Below are 16,849 nucleotides of genomic sequence, written 5' to 3'. Positions count from 1 at the left end.
GGTCGCTCTAGGAGCTGGAGCGACTTCGCCTTGTCGCTCTAGGAGGTCGCTCCGAAGCGTATAGGGCGAGCGAGTTCATGGCGTCGCTCCGGTAGGTCGCTCTGGCTGGAGTGACTTGAGATAGTCGCTCTGGGCTGGTCGCTCCAGGCAGTGCTCGTCCAAAGATCACTCTAATCACCTCCTTTGAGCTCCAAATGCACCCAAGTGTCTTCAGGAACTCCATGTGGTACTCCAATACCTGATAGAGACATATGTATGCAAAATGCAACCTAGATATGGCTTAATCCTAATCTATATGATGAAAATGCACATGAATAACTGGATAAAACAATGTGAATATGCAAGATATCAGAAAGTCAGAAAAGTATCTTCATTCATCGCGGGCAAGAGACCAAGAGAAGATGATAATGATCCGTCGTCACCCTCACCACTTTCTTGGTTGCCCGACGAACTTGTTTTGCAGTGCTTACTCCGCGTCCCAAAAACCTACGACCTAAACCTCTCTTACGTTTCCAAAACCCTAAGGTCTCTTGTTCGCTCTCCTGACCTCCACCGTTTGCGCTCTTCCCTCCCTAAAAACTCCATCTATGTCTACTTCCGCGGAGAAAAAACTCTTGAACCGAAACAATATTGGTTCACTCGATCTCCGTCAGGTTCAGAGTTCGAAACCGGAGATTGAGTATCAGTTGATTCCGGTTAATAACTTGCCTTCTCATCCTTTTATGTACCACTCTTCAGCCATAGCGGTTGGATCAGAGATATTCTTCGTTGGTGGATTATCCAAACCTTCTTCGGATCTTTGGATTCTTGATACTCGTTCTGGAGAGTTGTCGCAAGGACCAAGCATGAAGGTGGCTCGAACTTGTGACTCCGTCGTGGGAGTAATCAACGGGAAGATACACATGATCGGAGGGTGCCTAAACAAGAAGATTCAAGTCGAGGTTTATGATCCAAAAACGCGAAGCTGGACAGTAGGCGAGGGTCCTGACGAGAGGTTTCGACTCGGACTAATTACGATGACGCAGTTAACTGCGTCGCTCGGTTGGAATGTTTATTCTGCTGAAACTGCGAAAATCAATGTGTACAATGCAAGACAAGGTGGAAGACTGGAGACTGTGAAGATGCCAAGTGATGTTGTCTGGTGCATGTGCGTAGTCGCTGATTTGCTTTATGCTTACTATTTTCGTGAAGGGTTGATGTGGCTCGACGCAAAGCGTAAGATATGGAAAAGAGTCATTGGTGTTGGCTGTAATGATTTGAAGGCACATGGTGTTAATTTTCATGACGCTGTAATGGCGGAATATAATGGAAAGCTGGCGATTTTGTGGCCCGAGGCCGAGGGTAATCATTTAGATAGGACGGAGATAAGGATTAGGTGTGCGTTGATAGCGTTGGATTGGGTTGGAGATGGAATGCGTGAGAGGATTGAGTGGTCTGGCACCGTAGCCGAAATGCCAGATAATTATTCTTTTCATAAAATTTTTGTTGTTTCTGGGTGAGGTCCATTTATTGTTTAGTCACCCTTCCCCGCTATTTGTAAAATATGGCTGTAACATGAGCTCTGCCTGACTGTTTTTTTTTTTTTTTTGAGAAACAATTACTGTTCAAGTTCTTTGCAATCTTTAGACAAGTTGTTTTGCATGTCCTTACTATATATATAATCGACTTTGGATATACAGATTCTTTTTTTCCATCAGTTGTATAAAATATACAGTTTTTTTTATGTGCATATAGACTCTTCCTGGTATAGAACCTTGAGAATTTGACGCTGACTTTTTGAGGAAAATGAGAGGAAGAAAGAATCTTGCAACACTCACAGCCGTTACATTTTTGGTAGGTTCTCAGGATTACCTGCAGAGTCTGTCTCCTAGGTAATCTTGTTACCAAAGGGATAGTGACCTCTTCTGTTGCATAGTTGTTCAATCGTTATTTGATTGAGAACAGACTTTATGATTTGATTTCTATTCTGAGTCGTGGAAAGATGGAAACTCATTGATATCGCTAACTAGTGAAAGTTTTCTGCTTTTCCATTGCTTGAAGTATGCTGCATTCAAACGTTTGTCACTTGTCCGGAGTCCTTCAACTGATTTCCTGCACATCTGTATTTTCTGCATTTCTAAATTTTGGTATTTTAACATTGATATTGATGACACTGGTAAGATTCAGTTAGTGAAACATGGGGAAAAGGCATTTGAACACTTCAACTTTGGTATTGTCTCAATTCTGTTGGAACTAAAATTTGTCTCAATTTCTGTTGGAACTAAAATTATTCTATAACTTTGGTATTTATAGAATATTTAATATTCAAACATGGCCCCTCTCTCAGATTTATTCTAACCCTGTGGTGTTTCGAACATTTTTTATCTACTCGAATATGGATTATTTATTTTAACTGCCTATTAAATACATTTACTTTCTATGGATAATATGTTATATCTTGAAAAGTCGAAATGATAAGATTTATAAGAACGAAGATAAAAATCCAGAAAATATTATGAATGTAGCGGACATAGAGGAAGCTTGTGGCAGATGCGCAACTATATAACTCATAAATTTCTGAGATAAAGTATGTTAACCAACCAAGCCAACAAATGGGAGATATATATGAGATGGTATTATGTGGATGGAGCTTGGAACGAACACGACAGTTTTACAAGCTGATAATGGTTTTGCAGTATTATCAATTGTGGACAGAAATATCAATTGTTGGGCTATTTGTGAAATGGCATGTGTTCATGTTGTTTTTAATGCATCTAAAGGGTTATTTAGCCAAAAAGCAAACAGATATTATATGAATTATGATAATATAAGCTTTGTGACCAACAAACAATGATGATAACAGTTGGTTTTGCATGGATTTATTTATTGGGTGAATTTGCGAGATAGCCAAAATCAAAAATGTAATTAGGAAACTGACTATGATTTTCACATAATTGAATCGGTGACATTTAACCCTCATATGATCCGGTTATGCCCTTTATTACAACAAGTTGCCGGTGAAGCAGAAATATAGATGACGTCGACTGTAATTTATGTGGCCCAACAAAAAGTGAGTTGGTGGTAACTTATAAAAGAGAGGAGAACTACGTGACTTATATATTTACCGCATACGGATTAAAATATATCGCCTTCCAATATATCTTGTATTCCATTTACCAACTTCAGTCACTCCATTTTTAAGATGAGTGCACGAAGAAGTTAATGTTTACCAGATTGTGCGTATACTATTCTATGTCGGTTGCATATATGCTATTTTATCTCTGGGACATAGTACATCATCTAAACATCTGCTGGAAACTATACATGTAAAACCAACCATAACAGCTAAATAATATACTCAAACCCCTACTTAATAAATCTAAACCCTAGTAAAAAAACTATAAACCCAAATATAATCTATAAATTATTTTCCAATATTAAATCCAAATATAAACCCTAATCCCAAATAGAATGAAACAAAATAAATAACATAGTACATATTTATATTTATGAAATTATGAAATGTCTATGATCGCATAGAAAAAGTTAATGTTGATCCCAATCGTCCCCTCTCACCTTCTAAAAACTAAACCCTAAATTCTAATCACTAAACTCTAACCCAAATATAAACACTAAACTCAAATATCAAAATCTAAAAAATACGTAATGTTATGTAATATTCAATTATATTACGTTATATTAAATTATATTATGTAACATGCCAATTATATATCACCAAAATTAAAACACATGATATGAAAGTTCAGAAATGTTCTATTCCATTTCACCAAAATAGTATATAACACCAACCCCATATCAGCTCCTCAATAATAAACCATATTACAACTCCATCATAAACCCCTAAATACTTAACATTAAACCATAATCACTACACTCCAAACTCAAATATAAACCCTACGCCCCAAAATAATCCATAAACCCAAATATTAAAAATATGTAAAGTTATTAATTTTCTTTAAATCATAAACTTAACCCTCAATTTCACTCACCCTCTAAATTCTAAACCTTAAACCTTAATTACTAAACCCTAAACTCAAATATAAACCCTAAACTCAAAAAATAAATGTAGATGTGGTTAACGGAATTTGTGTGAAGTTTACACTTATGTTGATCTAGTAAACGAAGTGATAAAATTGAGTTTAAAATGCTAGTTTTGATCAATACGCATAAACTAAGATTCATATCAATGATACCGCAACAACAACAAAAATATAAATGGTAAAGATTATATATATATCATTTCACATGTATGGTCTTTCCAATTTACGATCTATTCTACTTATATACACATTGCATCATTACATATAAATAAAAATATATTCACCACATGGCTCAAATCCAGTTTGGAACAATCTACTTGGCAGCCTAAATCTTCCATTAGGATCCATATAACAAAGTAAATGTTAAATGAAATGTATAGTATAACAATAATGTGGAATGGAAACCATGTAAGACATATCGATAGCATAGATAACATATGAATTCAATGCATCTGCAAGACTTGCCCAAACTGTGACGCATTCAACATCGCCAGGTCCTCATCCTATAATGCACTCTTTATCACCTCAATCCAACGGAGGTTGAAATAGTTGTTAACCCTTTTCTTTTCAGTGGGTTCAAACCCTATCTCAAACAATCTACTTGGAATGCCTAACTCGTCTATGCCAAACCTGACAGATGAAAATAAGAAGGAAAAATAGTGAGTACGGAGGAAGCTATACTATTGTATATAGAAATTAATTTTTATGTAAAACAAAACAAGTATGGATAACGAATGGAAATGCATAAGATATAAATCTACAATTACATATGAAGTAGATAGCGTGCATTTATATTTAATTCCATTCCACTTCACATGGAATAGATCTACAACAAACCATACTATATACAAACGACGAAACAACTATGTAATGCAAATGCTATTCCACACAACAATCAATCTGACAAGATTATGTATATGTATATCTGATAAAAAAAACAGCAACTCAAACATAAGAAAGAATAAGAACATACGGAGGAACCCCAACCGACTATAAATTGTAGAGGCCAATTTATCTAACAGATCTGACATTCAAAGTCGAAAAGGTTTTAGATTTAATAGTTATAGTATCCTAGTTCCGAGTATATCCGAAATAGAAAAGAAAATAACATGAGATGAAGAGAAGTGAAGGTTAAAACACAAAAACTTAATTATCGTGGGTGAAGAGATCCGAGAAGAATCGAGTTTGTTAAATGGAATAGACACGGGTTGTTGGGAGGCGCCGCTGCGGACTTAACGCCGTCGATTGGGAGCCGACTTCAGAAGCGGAGTAGAGGCGGAAGTTTATAACAGCGAAAGAGATGTCAAAAAATCGATGAGAAGCAGGCGGAGGCGACAGAGTTACTCCACTCGGTGCCGGAGACCTTTCAAATTCTACGAATTACCTAGATAAGTAAAAAGGAAGATGTGGAGAAAGGTAAGCCACAATTTACTGTTTTACACCTAATAATTAACATCAAAAATTATTTTTTGTGCTTCAGGTTTCACCGGTTGACATAAGGGACAACACAGTATTAATATAGAAAAGTAACGACGTATATAGATCTGTTAGGGTAATTATGTAAATAGTGAATTAAGCTTTTTTGTGTGGCTATATGGCCCAATTTCCCTTTATTTATTTTAGGAAAACCAGGTTGGCTGGAAAAAACAATCACTTGCACGAGACTCTTGTCATAAGTCCCTTTTTTTAAGTTCTTTGACAGAAAGAAAGGACAAACTACTAGTTAATTGGGAGGACTAGAATAACATAGCGAAAGAGAGCATTTTGAACTTTGAAGCAAATATTTACTTGATACATATAAAAAGGAAAAAATTACTCTATGAAGAAACTGCAGGAAATTGCATTGGGTGTATGTCTCAATAGATTTTATAAATTAGAAACAAAAGGGAACAATTATATATGCAAGTGGGGTTGCTCTTAAATGTGAATAGTTTTTTTTCTCTCGCATGAACACCCTCTCTGGTTGGCTCACACCTCACAGGTCGGCAAAATATAAAAAATACGTTTGCGCACAAAATTATTAAATCAACTTCGCCAATAATTACTCGAAGATGCATTAATGGATTTTCTATTTCTCATAATATTTATCGCAACAATAATATAGTAAAGTTGACATTGTTTTTTTCTTTTGAAAAATAAGGTTGACATTGTTGCAAACTTGCAATTATAAAATGGGATCGATACAACCCAAAATCAATTAAATGGCGTGGTAGTTAGATGTAGTTTCGAGCCGACGCAACCTCTTTTTGTTGACTTTTACCATGCACCAATGTAGAGTGTATACAAATATATACACAATTTTGACAACAGTTTCAATTGATTCTCAAGCGTTTGGAGAAAATAATAATATGATAATAACTCTAAACTAATAATATGATAATAACTCTAAACCAATATATATCTTCTATCTGAAAAGGTAAAACCAACTCGCGGAGACACAACCATCGGAAGTGGTACATGACTGCATGCATAATGTGACACACTTCTCTTTTCCAGCTCTTTAAAGAAACAAAAAGAAAGAAAAGAACTTCTAAGCTAATCTAGACGATTAATCAAAAGATATTTTTGTTGAGAAAATTACCATTCTATTAATTGAATTCAATGATGGTCTTTTTTGGATATTTCAATATAATTTCTTACCACTACAACATTTATATCCAAATTCAAACAATCAGACGATGTTGAAGGTTTTCTTACCAACTTACCAGTATTAATACTATCTTTGATATCACGAATTCATCATCAAAATAGGACAAACATAATTAATTAGAGAAAAAAAAAAGAATACCAAATAACATAACTCTTGATTAGCTATTTATTGGAAACAAACGAGAAATGATATGCCTTAGGCAACATTGTTTTCCTTCACTTATGAACCAGACAAACATTTGCTTCCAGTAGTTTAAAATAGAAAAAAAAAAACTCGCAAATTAAGTAAATAATTATGGGAAAGGAGAAATGAAATTTTGAAATCAATCATGCGTAGGTGCAGCAGTGGCGATAACACCGAGTTTCTGAAGATTGAGTTTGACGACAGTGTCCACAAACATTCTGGTGTCCTCTACCGTGTTCCCCTCGGGAACATCAACCGTGTAGGATTCAAGAACCACCGTGTAGACTCTTCGGGGATCTTGATTCAAGAACTCGTTGACCGACGTCACCGATTTGTAGTTGTTAAGCCGGTGCTCTCCACCAACAACCCTAAAGCTCAGGACACGGTGGTTGTCGTCGAGAAACTCGAGCCGCTCTGTGCTGGTGGAGGCTGGGATGCCGGAGATTACAGTGACTTCCCGGACGCTTCCGACGCCGCCGTCGCCCGACACGCGTCGGCAGCTTTTGACGAAGTGTTTGTAGCGTTGTGGGTTGTCGAAGCTGCGGATGAGAGGCCAAACAATGGAGGCGGGAGCGTCGATTCTTTGGGCTACGAGAGAAGTGCAAGTGGTTGGGTCCGGTTCGAACTGGTGGTAAGTATTGATAACTGGTTCGAGGGTTTTGTGCTCCTCGTCGGTTAGGCCTTTCACGACTGGGTACGAGCTCATGATGATGAATAGATCACACGTGTGACGTGTGTGGGGCTGGGAGCGAATTAGTGTTCGATGAGACAGAGAGAGATGGCCTTCTTGCTGGAGATTGGGGGTTTGTGAAAGAGATGAGAATAACATACAGTTCTTTTTCGGGAGCTATGTGGTGTTTTATATTTTCATACGTCTGATCAACCCATATCATTGTTTTTCTTTTGACGAATTTGTCCTTTGCATTTGTTTATTGTTGTTCATCAAATAAAAAGACCAATAAATACTAACTTCTTTTTAGATAAATGGAGATCTCATTCTGTATCCTGTCTAAAGTATTTCAAAATAAAGAACCTCTCAGTAAAATCCTTTTTTATCTAAACTCGATTTTTTAATTGCGCAGATTAGTACCAATGGATGATGGGTCAGAGACTCATAATATTGCACAGACTAAGACCAATGGAAATATATATATCTGAATGTAAAATGTATTATATTTAAAGATGTCATCAGTTTACTGATAACATCAGAAACACACACACATAATGGTTAACTTGAGAGGCCATTCAGAGAAAAGAACATAATGGTTAACTTTGGTAAATTGTTTTTCAGTGAACGACTTCTTAATTGACACTAACATACTGATTGATTAAGCTACTACCATATTTATCATACAGATATAAAGTGTGGGTAATGTTACTTTGAATTAAAATTTGTTGGCTACTGAAAATCCATTAATGAGTGGAACAAAATTAATTCCGCTCATGCACTCTTTTGGGGTTCGAGAAAAAATAGGTGGTGGTCAGAGCTGAGTTATTTTGTCCTGTAGCAAACCAAATGATCTGTATTATTCCTTGATTTAGTGAGAAGGTTACACTGCACTACACATGCATTTAATAATTAGGTATTTACCACAATAGATGTTCGATTTTTAACTATCTTTAGAAAGCCATATAATTTAGTTATGCATCAAAGATTATCTTCACGTACGCTCATGGAAAATGGGTTTGTTTGTATAGTTAAACTGATTAGTTTGCAAATGCAAACAATCTATCTTATGGCCAAAACAGAAAACGATTTTTCAAACGGGTTCATTTGCTTATTATTCTAGATTTATTTATTGTTTCCTTGGAATTAGTAAAGTCATTATTGACTAGGTCTTGCCATTTTAGGCTAACCTTTCCTTTAATGATTAGTATAAAGATAAAATACTAGAAAACATGACCAATAATTGATCAATGTTTAGGGTTTATTAATTAAGTACTGAAACGTCCAATATCTTAGTCTCTCTGTATCATAATAAGTGTCATTCTACCTTTTTTTATTATACAAAAGTGTCACTTTACAATTATAATGCAAATTATATTTATTTTTATCTGAAAATTAATTGCAAACTGCATTGGTTTTATAAATAATTTTATTTATCTCAAATACTATTGGTCATAAAGATATAATTAATAACAACTTATATATATATTTCCGATGTTTTCTTAGTCTGTTTGAAAAGTAGACACTTATTCAGAATATCTTTATAAATAAAGTAGACTTTGGTTCCTCCACAAGCGTCCACGTCATCAGGCAGAGGAGGGCGAAAGATGCCACGTGTCCCTTATAAAAACTCAACGAACGTATGTTTTCGTTACTTTCATCGGATTGGGTTTTTATCTTATATATGTTGCTGCTGGCTCATTCGCATGTTTTTGGCCTTTTATTAAACTTTTTTTTTTTTTTTTTTGCAGCCCAATTAAGAGTTAGGTTTCTCATCGTCTTCTCACCTTCTTCTTCTATGCCGATTTTCAGAAAGTGAAGCTTCCATCGATGAATCGTTACGCCTCCACCTTCCACTAAAATGCCCTTAAATCCGAGCTTTAAGGCGATTATCCCACTACTCACAATTTAAAGCATTGAATCGACCTCTTTGCATTCTAAACTAATTAACTAAAGCTGCAAGTATAAATATCACACCTTGCACCGATGAACAGCACAACTTCAACGAGATCGAGAAGAACAGTTTGTTCGAAATATAGATTCCGACAATGGCCAATTCCTTCACCCTCTTTGCGGATCTGAAAGCCTGCCGCTGCTCCAACACTTCGGAGGTTCGTTTGCTGCATTTTTCGGGAGGCGAGGAACGTTAGGAAAGTCGGTGAACTCATGAGTCTTGACATGGTACGATGAGCAGGTAAGCACCTCTGTTTTCGATTGAACCTGGCGACGATAACATCCATTCAGATTGTCTGATCATGTAATTGGCTCCTTTCCAACAGTCAACTGTTATTCAAGGTTCCGTAAGTGTGAACCGTGTATCCAGATTCAGTCAACAAACAACTTCCTGGTATGTGTCTTTAGTTTGAGTATTGTTTTTTGTTTTTTGTGATAGCATGTGTTAACTCAATCCCATTAAATCATTTCTCATATATAATTGGTGAGCTAAGTTCAATCAGGAGCACAATCACCGACAGTATACAGGGGCCCAGTGTGTAATGCTAACTCTGCGTCTAAAAAAGTACCTTGAATTGTTTAATCTCCATTTGTTACAATAGATACTCTAACGTACGTATACTTGTGACTCTAAAACTTTGGTTTTTGTTTTTTTTTCGCAGGGATGTAAATGTTCCTGTTAGTATGTTTGACTATTTGGCTCTTGCATTTCATAAGAAAATTGATAGCTACGGGAAAGAGCCTAAAATTGTGCTTGCCACCAACATTAATCCTAAGATAGTTGGGGGTAAGAGCCAATCTTTTTTCACTGTAGTTGCATTTTAACATAGGTTCAACAAATCTATACAATAGAGTGTTTGTTTTGAACTGACATTCTCTTTAAAAAAAACCATATGCGTTGTCAGGCCGGTTAGTTCTGAAGGCCACTTCTGGCACACATATCTACTTTGATTCTGAGACAGCTGCAGGAAAAGAAGAGTTTGAAGTAAGTCCCCTCATTCTGATTAGATAATCACAACTTTTGTCTTGTCCTGATGAAATGGAATTTCTACTTTGTTCACTGTTTTTCAAGCTCAGCCCATTGCAGATGACAGGCGATGGAACAGACCAGACAGCGTCTTTATTAAAGCTGGTTCATGCCCAAAAAATTGAACCTCCAACCGTTGCTGGGCTTAACCAATAGGTTATTACTGCTGATCCTCATTTGAAGTTTGGTCTATATAAATTTAATATTCTTTGAGATTATTCTTCTTATTTGTCTGCTTCTTCTGCACTTTACAGATAATTGAGTTTCTTTGCATAGCTAAAGTGACCGGATGTTCAAAGAAACTTGTCCGAGAGATATATTCCTTCAAATGTGTCGCATGTGATGAAACTAATGTTGTGGCTGCACTCAAGTAAGAAAATAGGTGTTGATGCTCAGGTTGACACTGAACTGCCTCGATCCCTTGCTGAGATTGTTGGGAATACATACACCTTCCAGCTCAAGTTAAAGGACTTCAATTTACTTCAAAGCACCAAACCTTCACCATTTCTGGCGTTTTTCCTTCGAGAGAGCTTGCACCTGTGCCATCCTTTGTTGTGAATGTTGGTCTCTTTTCTTAATGTGAATCTGCTGCTATCTGTATATAATCTCTGTGTTTGTTACCTTATTAATAGAAAGGTGTGCAGGTCCCTGAAGCATCGCAGCCTGAAGTTGTGGCAACGGGATCTGATGTCAAAGTTGATAACACTTGCTCTGTTACAGAGGCGCCATCTACATCTGATGGTTCACTTGCCGGACGTACAGAATCAGCCAGTGAGCAAGTTGCTTTGGAAGAGAATGCACCGAAGAAACCACGTTTGGAATGAGTCTACTATGAGAAACAACCACGTCTTCTCTTTATCAAATAATTGCTTTTGTATCTTTCAATTTCCTTGGAATCAATTTCCCTTTTTATAATATTCAATGTGGTGGTTGTTTAAATTAGTAATAAGTCATCTTTTCAATTTTCTTTAGTTCTATTTCTCCTTTTTAAACTTTCAAATTTCTTTAGCTTTATTTCTTCTTTTTAAACTCTACGTGGTGGTGGTGGTTGTTCCAATTAGTAATGCAAATCATTTTCAGAACAGAAGATTTACACCACGTGGATCTGTAAAGTCAATAGTCATGCACCCTTGCATAAAACGTCCAAACTTGCAGTGCTTATAAAACCGTTTAGGCTACAGAAAAATGTTTACTTTCCAATTGCATCCATAACAACATGCGGCTCGCAGCACATATTTTGCCTCAACATCTATGATGGTCAGAGCAAGCTTAGGAATAATAAACTGAAAATAATTAATTCACAATTATACAATCAAAAGTTCATACACCAAAATTTTTAAGCACATAAGATTTAAAACAATAACATTGAAAAAAAAACACGACAACCGTTGCGTCCAACGTATTGGCCACTAAGCAACTTCGAACCAAAGTCATACACTACGATCACTAATCACTGTCAATTGGTTCCGGAAAAAATATCATTTTTAACTTATTTTCGTCTTCATTTTTTTTAATATATTTTCTTTACTAAGACCATAAAGTAAATTGTAAATTTGTTTAAGAATAAAACATACGAACCCGGCACGTAGCGCCGGAAAACCTCTAGTATATATACCAATAAAGGAGGCTTTGCTCCCTTCTCCTTGCGCCACGTCATCATGGAGGGAGGAGCAATCGCCGACACGTGTCGCCCAGCCAGTCCCCGCGTCTTTCCCTTCTGTTCTGTGTCGTGTTCCTTTTCTGTTTTATTAAGAACTGGGTTTTAAGTTAATTGAATTGGTTTGGCCCGTTAGACCCAAAGGTGTTTAGGGTTGGTCGTCGACTTCTTCTTCCAGAAGCAACCTCTCCGATGTATAACTCACGAAACCAAACCGTCGATCCAAGCTCTGTAACGCCTCTCAATCCATAAATCCTTTCTTTACTCTGAGTTTTCCTCAATTAATCCACTCCGCCCATGTTAATCAAACAAAATACCTCTTCATTTTCCACCGTAACTGGTTCGAGCTTCCCTATAAATGTCCCACTAAAACCTATTTGTATGTTTCCGGTTTGTCTTAAACTTATCTGTCAAATATGGCTACTTCTCACATCCAAATCCAATTTTCCGAGTTGAAGGACGGACGATGCAAACAAAAGTTCAGAGCAGACACATACAATTTTGGGAAGCTGGGAATTTTTATAAAGGTGGGAGCTGATGGGTGTCGATAGCTAATTGATGCGAAGGTATACCCAAGAATTTTTTTTTTAGCAATCTTTTATGTGATAGTTTCATCTTCACCGTTCTTAGGCCACTCTCATCCAAGGGTTAATCCGACCTTCAAGTTTGCTGATGCCCCAATATTTATTAGATTCTCGGAGCAGTCTGTTTTCTATGAGGTAGCAGAAACGAATGAGCCAATCCAGAAGGAGAGTTTCAGGTTCCGAAAATACGACGAGCTCATGTCACTTGCCAACACCGACACCAAAACTTATTTGCTAGGTTTGGAGTACTAAACATCCTTTTCAATTAGTCAATGTAGGAATTTAAAAGATGACAGTGAAATTACTTTAATGGTTGTCTTCGTTAACAGATATCATTTGTGAAGTACGAGGCATCAAAACCATTTACAACAAGGCTACACATGGCACTCAACGCCTCATGGCTACCATTTAGCTTGATAGGCATTTCACAAATCACCTTCTTCTTTGAGTGTTTATGTTTAACAAAAATGAGGCTTACTATATTCTCACACGATGATATGCATTTTAATAACCAATATCAACCCAAAGTTAGTTGGTGGTAACTAACTTCTCTCTGTTACTCCTCATATTTGTTAATTAAGCTCTTCCATTCACACTGCTGCTACGTTCAAAACCTTTGTGGTCATGTAGTCATAGAATAAGCTCACACCTGTTTATAGTTGTATCCAATACTCTCAGTCAAATATAGAACTGCTACAAAATTGCTTGATCTTATATATGGTCAAACTGATCATATATATATGTATCATAGGTTATATTGAGTTAGTGGAATTTTTTTTTTCTATGCTTTATTATTGTTGAGAAAGAAATATTACACAACCAAATTTTTTATTTACTTTTTAGTCAACGAGAGAATACGATTGATATGGTTGTTTTACATGATTGTATTGTATAGCTATCATCCAGAGAAGTTATAGTCAACGAGTGGTTTTTTTGCGATTGTATAAATGGTCTTTCGTTTTATCCATCTACTATGTCAAATTGTCCTAAAACGTCTATTAAGTTGTCAACTTGCATACGGAACTTAAAGATTCACTGATTTAAGATGTTTTATATTTTGTCATCATGGCCAAGTCGGCTGTTTCTCAACGCAACTTTGGACATTCATTTCTATTTTGACAACGACTGTGTAGCTAGCATCAACTACCTGAAAAAGTAAGCTACAGATCTATTAATATGTTCAATAAGATGCTTATCGTTAACTGCAACTGCTTACCAAACTGCAATTTGTTTGTATGCTAGGGTATGTGGCTTTGACGAGGGATCATCCTCAGCTCCAACAAAGTATAATGGTGTTAAAAAGATTGAATCAATTCCACTGTCCGAACTTAATTCCCACGTCCTCACTGCATCACCAGAGGTAAACCTCATTTCTTATTGTCACATCGTTTACGTAATTGCTCCATATATATTTAACCATTTTAATGTTGGCCACAAGCAGGCAGTAGAGTTCATTTGCACAGCTGTTGTCAATGGTATTAAGACTGGAAATGGGTGATGCTATATTTCATGCTCGAAATACTACCGAAAGCTCAAACTTGGATTCTCAGCTTTCACATGCCATGCATATCAAGATGACAATGCAATGGGTATTGTAAGGTAATTTAGTACGCTACAAATTGTACCGACAACAAATCCAAACTATACGTAGTCCTCGCACCCATCATCCGTAAACCTTATATTAATTTTTTGGCCTTGGTACCGTGTGCAAATGAATGTGTCAGATGCATATGACTGCTGAGTTTGTAGCTTTTGACAGTGAAATGACCAGGCTTACAAATGTCAATGTCATCCATTCAAGTGTCAGGGCAGTAGGCGTATCTCAGCTAATGGTTTGCTTTACAATTTCGTTGGTTCCTTTCTCACATTATGTTGGAAGGATTATTTTAGCTAACTAATATTTAACCATGCAACAGAACGAGGGCGACCAAGACATCCAAGAATTAGCACTTCCCCAAAGCCTTCCATCTCAACCTCTCCCAATTCAACTTCTCATCAAAACATCAGAGCTCCACAGCGTCCCGCATCTTTGATCGCAACCAGCGCCCTCCTCTACCTAATTTTGACGCCAACGTGTGTATGACTGTTATAATAGGTTTAGCTGCTCTGCAAAGTTGTTGCTTCTTGACTGAGTTTTCACTTTCACATGGAGGGAATAACAACCCATGGAGGAAGAACCTAGCGCTAAGAAGAGCCGGACTGAGTTAAATTTGTCCGACTGTCGCAGCTATTTTGGCAATGAGCCATCCTTTGATGATTTCTGCATTTCAATGACTTCTACAAATTCTATTTTGAGTTTTTTTTTGCACAAACCCTAATAGAATTTATTTCATGTATTTTTCCCTTTAAATAATTTCATAATCGTTGCAATGCAAGCAGCCTGGTCAAAAGGCTACACTAAGGTAATATTTGAAGGTGATTGCAAAAATTTAGTGGATCTTGTCTCAAGAAGAAAGATCAATTTTGGAATGCACAATTATCTATGAGAAGCCTGGAAATGGGATGCCAAGTTTAGATAAGTGGAGCATCGATGGATTACAAGAGAAAGCAACAAGCCTGCAGATTTACTTGCAACACAAGTTTCACAAGGAAACAACTCTTTTACAATTTATAACTTTGTGCCTAGAATATGAAATGATGTTGTGCATCATGACTATGTTATTTCAATAATATAATTATATTTCGAGAAAAAAAAATTCCATAAACTCTTTAGTTGACATTTAAGATATTTTTTTCCATTTATGGTTATCTTTAGTTGACATTTAAGATATTTTTCACCATTTATAGTTAGCTATATAGTTGTCTTTCTTTGTTTTCAATAGTACAATCATCATTTTGGCTTCCAATTTAATATAGGTATAGGAAAGAAAAATAGTATGTAGTTTTACTACAGTACACATATTTACAATAAAAAGATAATAAAATAATGTTAGTTAAAGGTGAAGAGCCTAATAAATAAAATTTATTCTCATCCTCTTTTTACAGAAAAAGATTAAAAAGCATTATTCTTCCTCATTCCAGGAAAAAAATATATATTTTAATCTTTCAGATTTGTTCTCTCCTCTTAACTTTTTTTGTTCTTAACTTCAAACTTAAACGGTTGATCAAAAATGCATTCCTCAAACTAAAATATCCTTCTGAAAAAAGCGCTAGAGCCAATGATTAAAAAAAAAAAATTCAGATTGTGAGGAAGCATGAGCGAACATGGTGGACCATATCATCTAGACATCTCTGGTCCAGAAATTGCGACTGGTTCTAACTAAAAAATTAGAAATGTAAAGTGAAGAGAAGGGCTCACAAATAATAACCTTCCAATACTTCTTTAACCATACATAGCTCAATAATTTTTTTTATAAGAAATTATATATCAAACATATACTACTCACACGTACATGAGCCAACAACCACAACTTCCGCTCAAATATAAACAATTTGCCAACCATTCAACACTATAGCTTCTAACAAACTGCTTAAGCAGTCACATAGTATGCTAAACCAACAAAAGCATCATCACCCCATACATCCACTCAAACCACGGCCATGACTTAATGATCAACCAGTCGCTCTCAACGTCCAACATATATCACGACATCATAGGATGAAATATTAAAATATTTAAACAAATAACAACCCGCGCGACTACTAGTTAGTCATATAGCTTGTTTTTTGAATACCACACATGATCTAATGAGATTTGTCCTTTGTTGCTAACGAGGTGATTAATTGACCAAGTCAGATCTTAGTTAACCAATTAGATTATATCTTGCAAGTGTTCGAGGTTTAAATGAGACTGAGGAAAAGTGCAAAGCAAACAATTTTCTAATTGGTTAGTATAGATTAGATGAATAATGTTCAAGCGGGATTGTCCTTTGCAAAGTGAAAGACTTCAAAGACCTACAAAAAAAAAAGAAAATAAGGTGCTTCCTGTTGTGTTGGTGATGAAAAATCAATTTGTAAATGAAGCTTAAATCAAACAGTCGAGCTGGTGACTGAAGAAGGCATAAGGGTTTAGTGTCCGGTTAATCATTGCTCTTGGTTTACGGTTATGAAAACTCGTTATCAGCTGTAACTAATTTTGCTTAATATAG

At 36.1% G+C, this 16,849-nt stretch overlaps 2 protein-coding genes and 2 long non-coding RNA genes across 11 annotated transcripts; 3 read left to right on the top strand and 1 right to left on the bottom strand.

Moving 5' to 3' along the window:
- Positions 1 to 285: 285 nt before the first annotated feature.
- LOC106311036 (F-box/kelch-repeat protein At2g22050-like) lies at positions 286 to 1,499 on the top strand. Its single transcript, XM_013748268.1, is given in 2 exon segments — positions 286 to 645; positions 647 to 1,499. Coding segments are annotated over 2 exon segments (1,203 nt in total). The 5' UTR covers positions 286 to 295.
- Positions 1,500 to 6,848: 5,349 nt separating this feature from the next.
- On the bottom strand, positions 6,849 to 7,774 carry LOC106310517 (abscisic acid receptor PYL2). The gene has a single exon (XM_013747751.1). The coding sequence runs from the start codon at positions 7,700 to 7,702 to the stop codon at positions 7,013 to 7,015; it is 690 nt and encodes a 229-aa protein (XP_013603205.1). The 5' UTR covers positions 7,703 to 7,774; the 3' UTR covers positions 6,849 to 7,012.
- Positions 7,775 to 9,263: 1,489 nt separating this feature from the next.
- Positions 9,264 to 11,492, top strand: LOC106311523. Of its 3 annotated transcripts, XR_001264042.1 has the most exons (8): positions 9,268 to 9,734; positions 9,820 to 9,887; positions 9,988 to 10,058; positions 10,156 to 10,280; positions 10,399 to 10,478; positions 10,571 to 10,676; positions 10,775 to 11,080; positions 11,165 to 11,488. It is a non-coding gene; the product is annotated as an uncharacterized LOC106311523 (long non-coding RNA). The 3 variants fall into 3 exon arrangements; XR_001264043.1 differs by having other exon boundaries at positions 9,264 to 9,734; positions 9,820 to 10,058; positions 11,153 to 11,492; XR_001264041.1 differs by having other exon boundaries at positions 9,267 to 9,734; positions 9,820 to 10,058.
- Positions 11,493 to 12,314: 822 nt separating this feature from the next.
- Positions 12,315 to 15,169, top strand: LOC106308188. Of its 6 annotated transcripts, none has more exons than XR_001263509.1 (8): positions 12,315 to 12,556; positions 12,636 to 12,743; positions 12,869 to 13,299; positions 13,836 to 13,916; positions 14,004 to 14,121; positions 14,203 to 14,360; positions 14,486 to 14,593; positions 14,678 to 15,169. It is a non-coding gene; the product is annotated as an uncharacterized LOC106308188 (long non-coding RNA). The 6 variants fall into 6 exon arrangements; XR_001263508.1 differs by having other exon boundaries at positions 12,315 to 12,743; positions 12,869 to 12,999; positions 13,091 to 13,299; XR_001263507.1 differs by having other exon boundaries at positions 12,315 to 12,743; positions 12,869 to 13,006; positions 13,091 to 13,299.
- Positions 15,170 to 16,849: the final 1,680 nt, after the last annotated feature.

This window comes from Brassica oleracea, chromosome C8, assembly GCF_000695525.1.
Source record: "Brassica oleracea var. oleracea cultivar TO1000 chromosome C8, BOL, whole genome shotgun sequence".
NCBI lineage: Eukaryota > Viridiplantae > Streptophyta > Magnoliopsida > Brassicales > Brassicaceae > Brassica > Brassica oleracea.
Note: the sequence above shows the minus strand (reverse complement) of the source record. Positions and strands in the feature narration are given on the sequence as shown.

Bases quoted from the DNA above. Each gene is read 5' to 3' on its own strand.
- LOC106310517 (XM_013747751.1), bottom strand. From the start codon at position 7,702: ATGTTATTCTCATCTCTTTCACAAACCCCCAATCTCCAGCAAGAAGGC.